This window comes from Euleptes europaea, chromosome 2, assembly GCF_029931775.1.
Source record: "Euleptes europaea isolate rEulEur1 chromosome 2, rEulEur1.hap1, whole genome shotgun sequence".
NCBI classification, from domain to species: domain Eukaryota; kingdom Metazoa; phylum Chordata; class Lepidosauria; order Squamata; family Sphaerodactylidae; genus Euleptes; species Euleptes europaea.
This window is the reverse complement of record NC_079313.1, coordinates 14,211,973-14,226,119: the sequence shown is the minus strand read 5'-3', so window position 1 is coordinate 14,226,119 and position 14,147 is coordinate 14,211,973. Positions and strand designations below refer to the sequence as shown.

Sequence of the window (14,147 nt, the reverse complement as noted above, 5' to 3'; positions counted from 1 at the left end):
TTTAGAGGTGCCTGTAGTTACATCACGGAGGAGATACTTGGGACTGCCCTGACCGCGGCAGGCCTGGGGGCCAATCAGCCCCAGTCCGGCCTTTGCTAGGAATGGAATTTAGAAAGGGCAGCTGCTGGCTCATATGGGGGCATTGTGGGCTTCAGGGGATACTTGACGGTCTAATTGGCAAGCAATTTTTAACACGGCTCATTAGAAGCATTGTGTTCTTTGGATTTCTTATCGGGTTGTGATGAGCCAGCGCAGTGTAGTGGTTAAGAGTGGTGGTTTGGAGCTGTGGACTCTCATCTGGAGAACCGGGTTTGATTCTCCACTCTTCCACATGAAGCCAGCTGGGTGACCTTGAGCTACTCACACTTTCTCAACCCCACCTACCTCACAGGGTGTCTGTTGTGGGGAGGGGAAGGGAAGGTGATTGTAAGCCGGTTTGAGTCTCCCTTAAGTGGTAAAGTCGGCATATAAAAACCAACTCTGCTTCTTCTCCGGAAATCACCAGAAGATGTTGTGTTGGGCTTCTGGTTTTACAAAGGGCTGTATATGTGGGGGGATGAGGAGAAGTCCTCTGCATAGGGGATGATCTTTGTCAATTTGTTTTGTTTTTTTTCTCCTGTCAGAAGGCGAGATGTTTCCCACAAAGGCTCCTCAGGGGATTCTCAAGGATCCGGTCTATTTGGCAGCTATTGCCATTTTGGGTGAGTAAGGACTGCGACGCTCTTAGGCCCCGATCCAGCTCAGCTTGCATCCGGTTGAAACCAATGGACTGAGTTTGTCGGGCTGAATCTGAGCCTGCATTCCTTCTGCTAACTTTTGGGGAGCCCTTAAAGCGGAGCTGGCTGCTTCTGTGCGAAAAGAGGCCTGGACTACATTTTTAATCCGAAGGCTTGCGCAGGAGTACCAGTTTTATTAAAGATGGTGGCATGCGAGGGAGAAAATGGGTGTGGAAAGGGGGGCAACAGATCAGGTGTGTTCCCTGCCTTTCCACCTCTAGGGTGGCCAGATCCCTCTTTGCCACTGGCGCGAGGTTTTTGGGGCGGAGCCTGAGGAGGGCCGGGTTTGGGGAGGGGAGGGTCTTCAATGCCAAAGAGTCCTATTGCCAAAGCGGCCATTTTCTCCAGAGGAACTGATCTCTATAGGCTGGGGATCAGTTTGTAATAGCAGGAGATCTCCAGCTAGTAACTGGAGGGTGGCAACCCTATCCACCTCCCATGCCACTTTCTGAGCCCTCAGCCCTCTTTGCATCTGAAACTGACGAAGAGATTAAAATCCAATGCCATGACTGGGAAATGATGAGATAATGCAATTGCCCTGTGGAACTCCTTGCCACTGGGTGACGGCAAGGGGCATGTGTTCCTTTTAAAAGGTGTGTGTGTGTTCTGATAAGTACATCACTATGTCGCAACCCAATGTGATAGGGTTTGACAGGGAGTTCATATTCCCGTCACGCCCTCCTTGCCAAGTTTTCTGCCTTTCTGTTGCCAGATGGGGAGTTGAGGGGCACAGGCAGCTTCGCTGAGCCTAAGTGGCGGTTTGCAGGTGTTCAGTTTGCTTTGAGAGGGAAGGAAGGAGTTAACTGAGGCACACAAATAAAGGGGTGACGGGAGGGAGGGAGGGAGACTTGGGCGAGGGCCAAACGAGGGACTGCCAACTGTTGCGTACGCTGTTTACATCATGTGCATTTGTAGCAGCAGGCAGAAATGGTGCATAAGAGGTTTTGAGAATGTCACCTGCTGAACTTGTGCTGATGTTAATCAGGCAGGAGCTGGGCTAAGAATAGAAGCTGGCATCCCTAGGATGAAGGAGCCCTCCTGCCTAAATACTGTCAGCTCAATGGAACAGGACCCAGTTGGAATGCAGTGCCAAAGCGAAGAGGGGACGTGGCTCAGTGGTAGAGCATCTGCCTGGCATGCAGAAGGTCCCAGGTTCAATCCCCAGCATCTCCAGCTAAAAGGATCGGGCAGGAGGTGATGTGAAAGACCTCTGCCCGAGACCCTGAGTAGACAATACTCACCTTGATGGACCAGTGGTCTGGATTCAGCGTAAGGCAGATTCATATGTTCATGAGGCCCGTTCTCTTTCTGCCCTCAGCTCTGCTGATCGCAATGGCTGTGGCTGTCAGTGTTGCCCTGTGGGAGCGCAATGGAGCAAAGCATAACTCCTCCAGCTACAAGCTAGCAGAGACATTCGCAGCATGAGCGGATGTGAAGATTCTCCTCCCTGAGTGGTACGTCCAAGCTTGGATTTGGGGGTTCATTATTTTGGGGGTTTATTCAATCAATCAATCTTTAATTTACAGTCATTTGACCAAATCAAAATAACATAAAACAATATTAATTTCTCAACAAACCCATAGATAAAAATTATCGACATGATCCCAATAAAATCCCATTTCTGAAATGGACCATATTCTAACTTCTGAAAGGTTTATCTAATAGCATTTACTATTCATGACTTACATCTTTCCGTGCCTTATATATAGCTGCACAAAGTTCAGCCACACATCTTGAGATTAATGGGTTACTATCTTCCAAAAGTCGTTGAGTACGAATTTCATCAGACAGACCCATATTGTTTTTTAAAATTTCCATTGGGGGCTTATTATTTTCCTTCTTCCTTGGCTGTTTGAGCAAGCATCCAAGGCCTGCCTCTCCCATTGCTGCTCTCTCTTACTCACTCACACTCACAAACACACACACACACACACAGTGTAATGCAGCCTGTAAGTTCCTTGGGGCAGAGAGTGCGCAACTCAATTCCTGCTAATCTTCAAGACACATCCATCAAAAGTTCACGGGTTTCCCATGGGATTGTGGGCCCACCTCCCGTGTTATTTCTTTTCCTTTATGGAGGAAAAAATGTTGCTATTCTGCTTAGACAAAAAAGAAAAAGTCCTCCAAGCACCGTATGAATGCAGCAGTCTAATGAAAACAAGGGACTTAAGTAGTTGTAGAAAAGAGCTAGAGTCCAGTAGCACCTTAAAGACTAATGTAATTTCAGGCAGTGCAGGAGCTTTTAAGTTTTTGGTTTGTTTTTTCCAGTTAGAGGGAAATTCCAATCTTGAATTCACTTGAATCCCGTGAGTTTAATCTTCTGAGCTGCCCCACCTCCTCAGGAACATCCCCCACCCCTTTAAGCAATGCAGAAATCTGTTGAGGGCACAAACGTCATCCCTCAGGCTACTGGGGTGTAGTGGTTAGAACGTTGAGCCGTGACCTGGGTTCAAATCCCCACCATGCCGTGAATCTTGCTGGATGACCTGGAGCCAGTCATGCCTCTCAGCCTGGCCCTACCTCACAGGGTTTATTTTGGGGATAAAATGGAGGGAGAGGAGCCGTGTGTACCACCTTAGAAGAAGGGTGGGATAAAAATATGTAGATAGCGAAGGTTGACTGACAAGGTGCCATCTGCTGTTTCTCTTCCTGACAGTTCGATGCTATTCCCGCATACAGGATGTCCTCCACATGAAACAGATGGAGTCTCCAGTCCTGGATATTTGAACCTTCTTCCCCAGCGACCGTCTCCACTGAAAATGCGTTTTCACCCAGGGCAAACTACCCTGTGGCCAGCTGTCCATACAAGAGGGGGCATTCAGAAGCTCCCAAGGGTGTGGAAAATGGGGGCAGGGAAGGTGCCTACATGCACCCACCTCTCCCACACACAACAGTAGGACTCCCCCCCAGCTCTTCCCCTTTTGAGTCCATGAACATCACTCCTAAATCCGATGATCCTTTATCATTTCAGTTTTTGGTTCTAGCATTACTTGGTAGAATCTCCTTGGGTTGTTGTTTTTTATGTTCTTTTTAAAATTCTCAGTAGCATTCACAGTTCTGCCCTTCCAGATGCCCAGTAAAAGGGCTTGCCTGTGGTTAGACATCCCCCCACCCCGGTGTCATATTTTATTTATTATTTCTAAACTGGCTCAGTGCCTTTGAACGTCTTGACTACTGTACCAACTACGAACAGGAAGACATCACTGTGAGGTTTTCAAGGTTTTGATCGCAGACGGTGAAACTTAAATGACCGCTGGGGACCACCCAGCCTGGCCTCATCAAGCAGAATCAGGTTTGAGGTCCTGCATCAGCTCCTCTTTGCCGCACTCCAGGTTCCTTTTGGCGCTGTCCACGGGGGAACGATTTGCCTTTTTTGCTGGTGCAACGGCTGTAGGTCGTGTTTACCTGCAAGGAATAAATTCCCTTTTGTTAACGGTTGCTTCGGAGATACGTTAATGTCCCATGGATATTCTAGGATATCTTTCTCCTCTGTATGCAAGCTTTTGTCGGCAGGGGGAACTGTGATGACCTTTGGAAGCAATAAAAATACATGACTGGAGGATTTTCTTTGGCCTGTCTCTGGGTGAGAAAGTGGTTGTGATACTCTGACACTGCACCTGCAGGATCTTGAGGATCTTATGAGGTTTTCAAGGCAAGAGACTATTTTTATTTTATTATATTTATATCCCATAAGGACATAAGAAAAGCCAGGCTGGATCAGACCAAGGCCCATCAAGTCCAGCAGTCTGTTCACACGGTAGCCAACCAGGTGCCTCTAGGAAGCCCATAAACAAGACGACTGCAGCAGCATTATCCTGCCTGTGTTCCACAGCACCTAATATAATGGGCACCTAATATAGCACAGCACCTAATATAATGCTCCTCTGATACCACATCCTGGGGCAGGGAGTTCCACAATTTAATCCCGCCCTTTCCTGACTACAGGCAGGCTCAGGGTGGCTACCAACCAGCAATAAACAATCAAGTTAAAATAAACATTTAAAAACCTACATTCTAAAATGCAGCAGGCGCCTTAACAATAATACAAAGCAATGATGGGAATTGCCAAAGAAGAAGAGGAGTTGGTTTTTATATACCGACTTTCTCTACCACTTAAGGGAGACTCAAACCAGCTTACAGTCACCTTCCCCTCCCTACAACAGACACCCTGTGAGGTAAGTGAGGCTGAGAGAGCTCAAAGAGCTGTAACTTGCCCAAGGTCACCCAGCTGGCTTCATGCGCAGGAGTGGGGAAACAAATCCAGTTCACCAGATTAGCCTCCGCCGCACATTTGGAAGAGTGGGGAATCAAACCCGGTTCTCCAGATCAGACTCCGCCGCTCCAAACCACTGCTCTTAACCACTACGCCACACTGGAAAGCAAAAAACAAGGCCAAAACTAAAGAATTCAAGGGAAAGTAAAAATAAATGCAAAGATAGGGGAGGGGGAGGGAGGCCAGCTGTGATTTAACCTCAGCTAACAGGTGGTTTGCCATTGCTTTCCTCTGCACAGCACCCCTAGACTTCCTCGGTCTCCCATCCAAATACTAACTAGGGCCAACCCTGCTAAGCTTCCAGGATCTGATGAGATCGGGCTAGCCTTGGCCATCCAGGTCGGCGTGAGAAACACTGCAAGAAGCCAAAAAAAAGTCTTAATGCAGCAAAACTACAGCTGGGAAGGACCATCCTCTGAGACCCTGGAGAGCTGGATTTGTCTGGCCCAGAATCCTCTTTGTGGTAGTTAGGGTTGCCAGGTCCCTCTTCGCTACTAGCGGGAGGTTTTTGGAGTGGAGCCTGAGGAATGCAGGGTTTGGGGAGGGGAGGGACTTCAATGCCATAGAGTCCCAATTGCCAAAGCAGCCATTTTCTCCGAGTGAACTGATCTCTATTGGCTGTAGAGCAGTTGTAAAAGCTGGTGATCTCCAGCTAGTACCTGGAGGTTGGCAACCCTAGGTCTGAATCAAATTGGTGAGAAAGTATACAAAGTTCCCAGAGATTATGTCATCAGATGAAACACTGTGAGATCTGGACTAGGCCAACTTTTTTAACCAACTGGGTTTCTCTTGCTGTACAAAAATGCTTCTTTTACTCTTCCATCCTGCCTCAGTTCACGGGCTTATGTGCTGACGGCGAAAGATGGGCAGGTCAGAAACGCAAGGAAGGCTTTTCTTTCTGAAATAGCTCCTCGGCAAAAGGTTAACCCAATAATCTTATTAACGTTTTAAGAAGCTGCAGTCCGGTCTCTTCCAGTCTCTCCATCGTAAGTTCCATGGCTCGGTTGGAGAAGCAGCTGGCTTTCGGGCATTTGGCAGGTGACTTGGCCTGCCCCTGCCAGCCTTTAGAGAGCTTCTGGAATCCTTCTCCATGATTGCACACCTCGTGGGAACAGAATAGCGATTCTCCCGACTCAACAACCGGCCAGCGCTGGCAGCAGTGGGGGAACTGTTGGCCGATCCGACACTAGGTACAATGAGGCAAGCCGCGAAGAGGCGGTTGAGTCTCTCGGCCAACATGAAAATCGGGGACTGCTGCAAATGCTGCCAGTCCCCCAACAGGGAGGAAGTGTACATCCCTTTCGCGCAGGAAAAGCTGGTGAAGCGCTGGGGCTCAATGACCGACATAGCCGACAGGAAGCAGGATGGAAACAACGCCCCGACCCGGCGGAATCGATTCGTCCTCAACCTCAACGTTGGGGGGAGATGTTTCCAGATGGCCTGCAAGATGGCCGCCAAGTACCCAAACACGAGGATTGGCCAGCTGGCCCTCGCCAAGGACCCCACGAAGAAACTGGAACTCTGCGACGACTACTCGGTGCCGAAGAACGAATACTTCTTCGACCGCGACCCACTCATGTTCTACTACGTCTTCCACTTCTACCGGAGTGGCGTGATGTGGATCAAGGACGAGCTGTGCCCGTCCAACTTTGTCGACGAGATCGCGTACTGGGGCATCCACATGAAATACACCCAGAGGTGCTGCCGCATCCTCTTCGAGGAGAAGCAGGACGAGCTGGCCGATTACCTCAAAATCCAACGGGAGCTGGAGGCCGAGCTGGAGCCGTTGAAAAAAGGGGAGCACTTTGACGGCAAATGCATGGGCAAGTTCCGCAAGACTGTCTGGAACCTGATCGAGAACCCGTACTCCTCCATCCCCGCCAAGATCATCGCCGTCATGTCCAGCTTCTTTGTCCTCATCTCCATTGTTGGGATGACGCTGAGCACCGTCGAGGAGATGCAGCACAAGACCAGCAAGAACTGCCTGGAGCAAGTCGAGGCCATTTGCGCCATCTTCTTCACCTTGGAGTACGCCATGCGCCTCATTTCCACCTCCAGCTTCCAGCAGTTTCTGCGGGCGTTGTTCAGTGCCATCGACCTGGTATCCATCATGCCCTTCTACATCCAGGTGCTCTTTGAGAACCTGGGCCAGGGGGAGATGGAGTACCAGGAGGAGCTGCACAAGATGCGCAGCGTGGGCAAGCTGGGGAAGGTCCTCAAGCTGATCAAGCTGATGCGCATCTTCCGCATCCTCAAGCTGGCCCGCCACTCCACGGGCCTGCGGGCCTTCGGCTTCACCATCCGGCAGTGCTACCAGCAGGTCTGCTGCCTCCTCCTCTTCATCGCCATGGGCGTCTTCGCCTTCTCCGCCCTGATGCATTCGGTGGAACACGATGTCCCCGGCACGGACTTCACCAGCATCCCCAACACCTGGTGGTGGGCTGCAGTAAGTCATTATCCCCACTTTTTCTCTACATATCGATCTATCCCAGTATCATATCCTGTGATTGACAGCATCTCTGCAGGGGCTTGAGCAGAGAAGGGCATTCCTCTACACTTCCTCCCAAACGCCTATTTGGCTGATTCTGTGATCGGCTATCCGGCTTAGGCTTTATTGTCTATTTCAATATTCGGCCCCAAACAAATCCGGAAAAAGCCAAAATGCCTTTTTTCAGGTTTATTTTCGGGACAGTAAGCCCGATATGCGCCCTGACCTGGATGGCCCAGGCTAGCCTCATCTCATCAGATCTCAGAAGCTAAGCAGAGTCAGCCCTGGTTAGTATTTGGATGGGAGACCACCGAGGAAAACCAGGGTTGCTGTGCAGAGGAAGGCATTGGCATACCACCTCTGTTAGTCTCTTGCCTTGAAAACCCCAAAAGGGGTCGCCATAAGTCAGCTGCAACTTGACGGCACTTTACACACACACACACAAGCCCGATATGCACAGCCCTATTGTGCTTGTAATACCATCGTCAGATATGGAGGATGCATTTCTGGGGAAAAGGCAGTGAGGTTTTCCCCACTTCAGATTCCTCAATAAATCAGCTAATTCAGGCCTTTCCTGCAGTTGGCCCCGTGTGTACTTTGTGGTTTGGGTAGGGTTGCCAACCTCCAGTACTGGAAATCAAACTACAAACTAGTGCCTGAAGTAGGAAGTTAGCAAAAAGAACGGCACTTATGGCAAAAAATGCAGAGAACTACTCAAAGCTCTGATCATAAATATCAATGTAATATAGAAACATGAGTACAAAAACAAAACATAGGAACAATGTCCCTGTTATAACAACATAGGAATGGTAAGGTCCAAGAATGCCAAGAATAAGATAGGTTTCCGGTATTAAGTCCTATTTCGCAAAGGCTTTTTCAGTTCTGGCAATCCCACGACGATCAATCATTATTCCTCAGAACATGTGTTCTAGGATCAAGGCATGTAGCCATATAATACAAGCGGATGGCTTGATTGTCGTGGGATTGCCAGAACTGAAAAAGCCTGTGCGAAATAGGACTTAATACCGGAAACCTACCTTATTCTTGGCATTCTTGGACCTTACCATTCCTATGTTGTTATAACAGGGATATTGTTCCTATGTTTTGTTTTTGTACTCATGTTTCTATATTACATTGATATTTATGGTTAAAGCTTTGAGTAGTTCTCTGCATTTTTTGCCATAAGTGCCGTTCTTTTTGCTAACCTCCAGGTACTAGCTGGAGATCTCCTGTTATTACAACTGATCTCTAGCCGATAGAGATCAGTTCACCTGGAGAAAATGGCCACTTTGGACTCTATGGAAATTGAACTCTATGGCATTGGAGTCCCTCCCCAAACCCCACCCTCCTCAGGCTCCGCCCCAAAAACCTCCCGCCGATGGTGAAGAGGGACCGGGCAACCCTCTTCAGGCTCCACCCCAAAAACCTCCCGCCAGTTGCGAAGAGGGATCTGGCAACCCTAGGTTTGGGAAGGGGAGTAGATTGGGAAGGAGTCCTCCCTCTGGGTATGGACTTGGAGGGGAGACCAAGCCCTTTTGGAGTGTACCTGATGCTTTGCATGTAAGGAAAGGGGCATGGATAGATCGTGACATAGCTAGGAGGGACTGGCGATGGGTGGGGGACCCCAAGGTGGTTTGGAGGATGGCATCCTAGTGGACTTTCTGGAGGTTTCTGGTGGGTCACTAGCCTAATAGCATGCTTGACTTAGATAGCAAGAAAAAAGGAGGGGCACACCAAAACAAAACAAAGGCCAAACAACGAAAAACAGTAGTTGGTGCAAGGGAATTATATATTAATAAATTCTGTAGCCTCTACGGGTTTCACACAACTTTCTTCAGGGCGATCTTTCTCCACTTCGGTGTCCCATGCAAGCAATCAAGCAATTGTGAAGCATGATTGCTTGCTTGCTTACATGGGATGCAGAAGAGGAGAAGGATCCTCTTGAAGAAGCTTGTGCGAAACACACAGGGGTTACAGAATTTATTAAAATATAACTTCCTTGCACCAATTATTGTGTTTTCTTACTTAGATAGGCCTCATCCAATGGGGTTCTGCTGAAGTTCTTATTAAAAGAGGATCAGCGAGATTCATGGAAGAGGGTAGAGACGTCTGTCCATGGTGGCCGGCCATGGTGGTTAAACGGCGTCTGCACGTTCAGATTCAGTCTCCCTTTTCCACCAATTTCTGAGGTACAAATGACAGAAGATAACTGTTGCCTTCATGCCCTGTTTTCCTGACATCAGGTTGGTACCCATTGGAAAGGGGATGCTGGAAGAGAAGGGTGGACCTTGGTCTGATCCAGCATGGCTCAGCTCAGTGCTCACTCCGAAGGCTTATTCTCTCGGCACAAACAAGAAAGCACATAGATCTCTCAGGGCATTTACGCATTGGTACGTGGGCTCACGTTCGCCCCCCGTCTGACTCGGTTGTTCCTTGGAGTTCTGCGTGAGTTTTCTGCCCATTAGAGATGTCCTCGCTGCCAGCCCTCGCAATGTCCGGGTCTTCCCATTCCTCTGTTAACCCAACTCTTCCCTCTCCCCTGAGCCCAGCCCGGCTGAAATCTTCATGCAGAAAGCAAAGCACTGGACCCAGAAGCGTGGCTTCTCTCACAGCCAAAAGCAGCGTGTAAAGAGGCAGGGATTCAAACACTTCCTGCTTCCTGGGAGCTCTTGCTGAGCAGAAGAACGGCTTTTTAAAACCAAGGCTTGGATTTCTCCCCACTCCTTCTTTCAGATTACTCTGTTCCTTATTCTTAAAATGCTTTTTAATGTGGCAATTGTTTTTTTTTTGGGGGGGGAATCTTCTCTCACAACGAGCACTGCGAAGTAAGCCAATTACAAAGCAGCATTTAAAGGGGTGGGGACTTGATTTGAGCTTGGAGCCTGCTGGTGCAGAGATTCCCAACAGGAAAATGTGGGTCCAAGGAGCAACGAATCTCAGGTAAACCTCCCGTGCATAAATGACCTCATTCTGCCCTTCTCCCTGTCCTCTCTCAGGTCAGCCTCTCCACCGTGGGCTACGGAGACACGGTGCCGGCCACGGTGCTGGGCAGGATGGTGGCCTTTGCGTGCATCTCCTTCGGGATCATCCTCAACGGGATGCCCATCTCCATCCTCTACAACAAGTTCTCCGACTATTACGCCAAGCTCAAGTCCCATGAGTACGAGGCCTCCATATCGCTCAAGCTGTCCCGGAAGCTCCACCTGAAGAAAAGAGCTTGGCACAAGTTCCTGGAGTGCTGCTGCCCGGAGGACTACTTTTCCTGCCAGCCGGCTGCGGGTCACCCCAGCGGCCAACGTCCTGTCCCCCAGTCCGGCCATCTGGGACACCCCGTCATCCACCAGCCGCGGCATAGTCACCAGCTGCTACATTCTGCTCCTCATTCCCCCTATCTTCACGGCTATCACGCTGGCCACTACCCTACTCACCACAGGGGTCATCATGCCCATCTGGAACTTCCTACTCAGCTCCTATCACATTCTGGCTATCCTCACCCCGCCCACTGTCACAAGCCAGACAATCTGGCCAGTAGCCTTACGTCTGTAAGCTTCTGAGGGGCAATGGCTCTCTGGGGACTCAGTAGGGTTGCCAAGTGTCTGGTGGTCGCGGGCAAACCCCCGCCAATCCACCCCACTGCCCGCCGACCAGCTGAGGGTCAGTGGGCAAATGTGCATGCGCGCCTCCACACCGCGGCACGTCACTTCCAGTTTACATATGGAAGCGCTGCATCGCGAGGGGCCTTTTACCACTCAAACTCGAGTGGTAAAAGGCCCCTTGCGATGTGGCACTTCCGGGTGTAAACGCATTGCAAGGGGCCTTTTGGCCCAGCGTGGTGTAGTGGTAAGGAACAGTGGTTTGGAGCAGTGGAGTCTGATCTGGATAACCGGGTTTGATTACCCTCTCTTCCACGTGAGCGGCGGAGGCTAATCTGGTGAACTGGATTCGTTTCCTCACTCCACATGAAGTCAGCTGGGTGACCTTGGGCTAGTCACAGCTCTCTTAGAGCTATCTCAACCCCCACCTACCTCACAGGGTGTCAGTTGTGGGGAGGGGAAGGGAAGGTGATTGTAAGCCAGTTTGAGTCTCCCTTAAGTGGTAGAGAAAGTTGGCATATAAAAGCCAACTCTTCTACTACTACTTCTACTACTACTACTACTACTACTCCTCAAACTGAATTTGAGTGGTAAAAGGCCCCTCGTGATGTTGCACTTCCGGGTGTAAACCGGACGTCACACGCACACATCGGCGCAGCCGCGCGATCCCCTCAGCTCTGCCCCAAAAGCCTCCTGCCGGAGGAGAGGGTGGACCTGGCAACCCTAGGACTCAGGCAGAGAGAGGCCGTTCCCGGCTCTGCTGTCTGATAATTTTTAAATGGAGATTGAAGCTGGGGGCTTTCTGCCTGCGAAGCTCCTGACTCCCATGAGAAGAGCAGCGCTGTAGATTTTTTTTTGCTCGGGAATACGTGAAGCTGCCTTCTGCTGCATCAGGCGGTTGGTCCATATAGTTCAGGCGGATGACTGGCAGAAGCTCTCCAGGCTTTTAGGCAGAGGCAAAGTGTTTCCCGTCTTCTAAAAAACCAAGATCCTTTTAAGCGGAAGGGAACACACCCCGGGCAGTTTTAAGGTTGTCAACCTCCCGGTGGGAAAGAAATGCGGTAGCCCATTTAACAACTTGGCTCTAATTTGCCAATCTACATTCCCACCAAATCACCACATAAGCAATAGAACAAACCATCAGGCAGTCCCTATAACTTGTTAGAGCTACACACTCTCAATAAGCAGTTGCGCTTCAATGCCGCCGAAAGAAAGCGCGGCAGGCTGTGGTTTGTAGCGGTCTGTCGCTTAATATGTGAAGGTTTCTGCTCCTTAGCCGACTTGGAAGAATCCGCGCTGAGGGGTATCCGACGGCAGCGCTGAAAGAGCTCGGCGGTAAAGCAAACAGCGTGGCTAGCGCAGGGCGGCTGTTTCGCATACCCACACGGGGGTGAACGCTTCGTCAGTTCTTCTCCAGCCATAGACTGAATAATATAACTAAACAGGGGCGCTTCTCGCATGCCCTCAGAGGAGCGTGTAATAAGGCCAACCTCCAGGTGGGGCCTGGGGAATCTCCCCCTTCTATAACTGATCTCCGGACTGCAGATGTCAGTTTCCCTGGAGAAAATGGCTGCTTTGGATGGTGTACTCGATGTAGGGTGGCCAGCCTCCAGGTACTAGAGGGAGACCTCCTGCTATTATAACTGATCTCCCGCCGATAGAGATCCGTTCCCCTGGAGAAAATGGCCGCTTTGGCAATTGGACTCTATGGCATTGAAATCCCCCCCTCCCCAAACCCCGCCCTCCCCAAGCTCCACCCCCAAATCTCCAAGTATTTCCCAACCCAGAGTTGGCAGCCCTTGGCAATCTGCCTGCAAAGTATACGCTCCTCCTCTTCAGTGGAACCAGAGCCTTCCCCCGTAGCCAGCGTGATGTAGTGGTTAAGAGCGGTGGTTTGGAGCCGTGGAGTGTGACCTGGAGAACCGGGTTTGAGTCCCCACTCCTCCGCATGAGCAGCGGAGGCTAATCTGGGGAGCCGGATTTGTTTCCCCGCTCCTCCACACGAAGCCAGCTGGGTGACCTTGGCCTTGTCACAGTTCTCTTAGAGCTCTCTCAGCCCCACCTACCTCACAGGGTGTCTGTTGTGGGGAGGGGAAGGGAAGGTGATCGTAAGCCGGTTTGATTCTTCCTTAGGTGGTAGAGAAAGTCGGCATATAAAAACCAACTCTTCTTCTTCTTGTGAAATCCTGCCTCAATATAAGAAGCTGATTTATGCTGCAAAGTATAAGAAAAGTTACTTTCTTCTAAGCTCTTCAGTGGACTTAGAAGGGTGTAACTCTGCTGAGGATTGCCCTGCTAGGGAGCCCGCAAACAACCCCCACTGGGTGGTTTATGCACCCAGGGCAAAAATGACAGCCTGCTTCCCTTTCTAGTCCAAATTGCTACCTAGGAAGTCAGAGCCCTGGATTCACCATAACAAGAGGTTTTAAATTGACATCCTCTTAAGGACCTGAGTTCGATCCCGACGGAAGTCGGTTCCAGGTAGCCGGCTCAAGGTTGACTCAGCCGTCGATCCTTCCGAGGTCGGTGAAATGAGTGCCCAGCTTGCTGGGGGTAAAGGGAGGATGACTGGGGAAGGCACTGGCAAACCACCCTGCAAACAAAGTCTGCCTTGGAAACGTCAGGATGTGATGTCACCCCATGGGTCAGGAATGACCCGGTGCTTGCACGGGGGACCTTTACCTTTACCTTTAAGGAAAAGAGGAAAGCTGGGCTGCCCTGCTAATCCTGGATTAAATGTCTGGACAGGTCAAGGTTTATGAATGGCACAGAATGACCTTGTGGCAGGATGGTTGGCCTGTCCCAAAAGATTAAGGTTGCCAGGTCCCTCTTCACCACCATAGTCTTTGTGGGTCATTCTTATGAACTGCAAAATTGCAGTCAGAAATAATTGCACAGTCTGAGGAAGCAAGTTGAACTTCAACGCGAAACAAGGAAAAACAACTGGGAACTTGTGCTTCATGTTAATCTTCATGTGCTTGCATTTAATCACAACTAATAACGCATAGCTGCGGTGG

General features: G+C 50.1%; 1 protein-coding gene across 1 annotated transcript; it reads left to right on the top strand.

Annotated features, from left to right (window-relative positions):
* Window positions 1-6,244: 6,244 nt before the first annotated feature.
* Window positions 6,245-11,091, top strand: LOC130473138 (potassium voltage-gated channel subfamily V member 2-like). The gene is made up of 2 exons (XM_056844668.1): window positions 6,245-7,495; window positions 10,534-11,091. Exons 1-2 carry the CDS (start codon window positions 6,245-6,247, stop codon window positions 11,089-11,091), a joined length of 1,809 nt encoding a protein of 602 aa, XP_056700646.1.
* The last annotated feature ends 3,056 nt before the right edge of the window (window positions 11,092-14,147 follow it).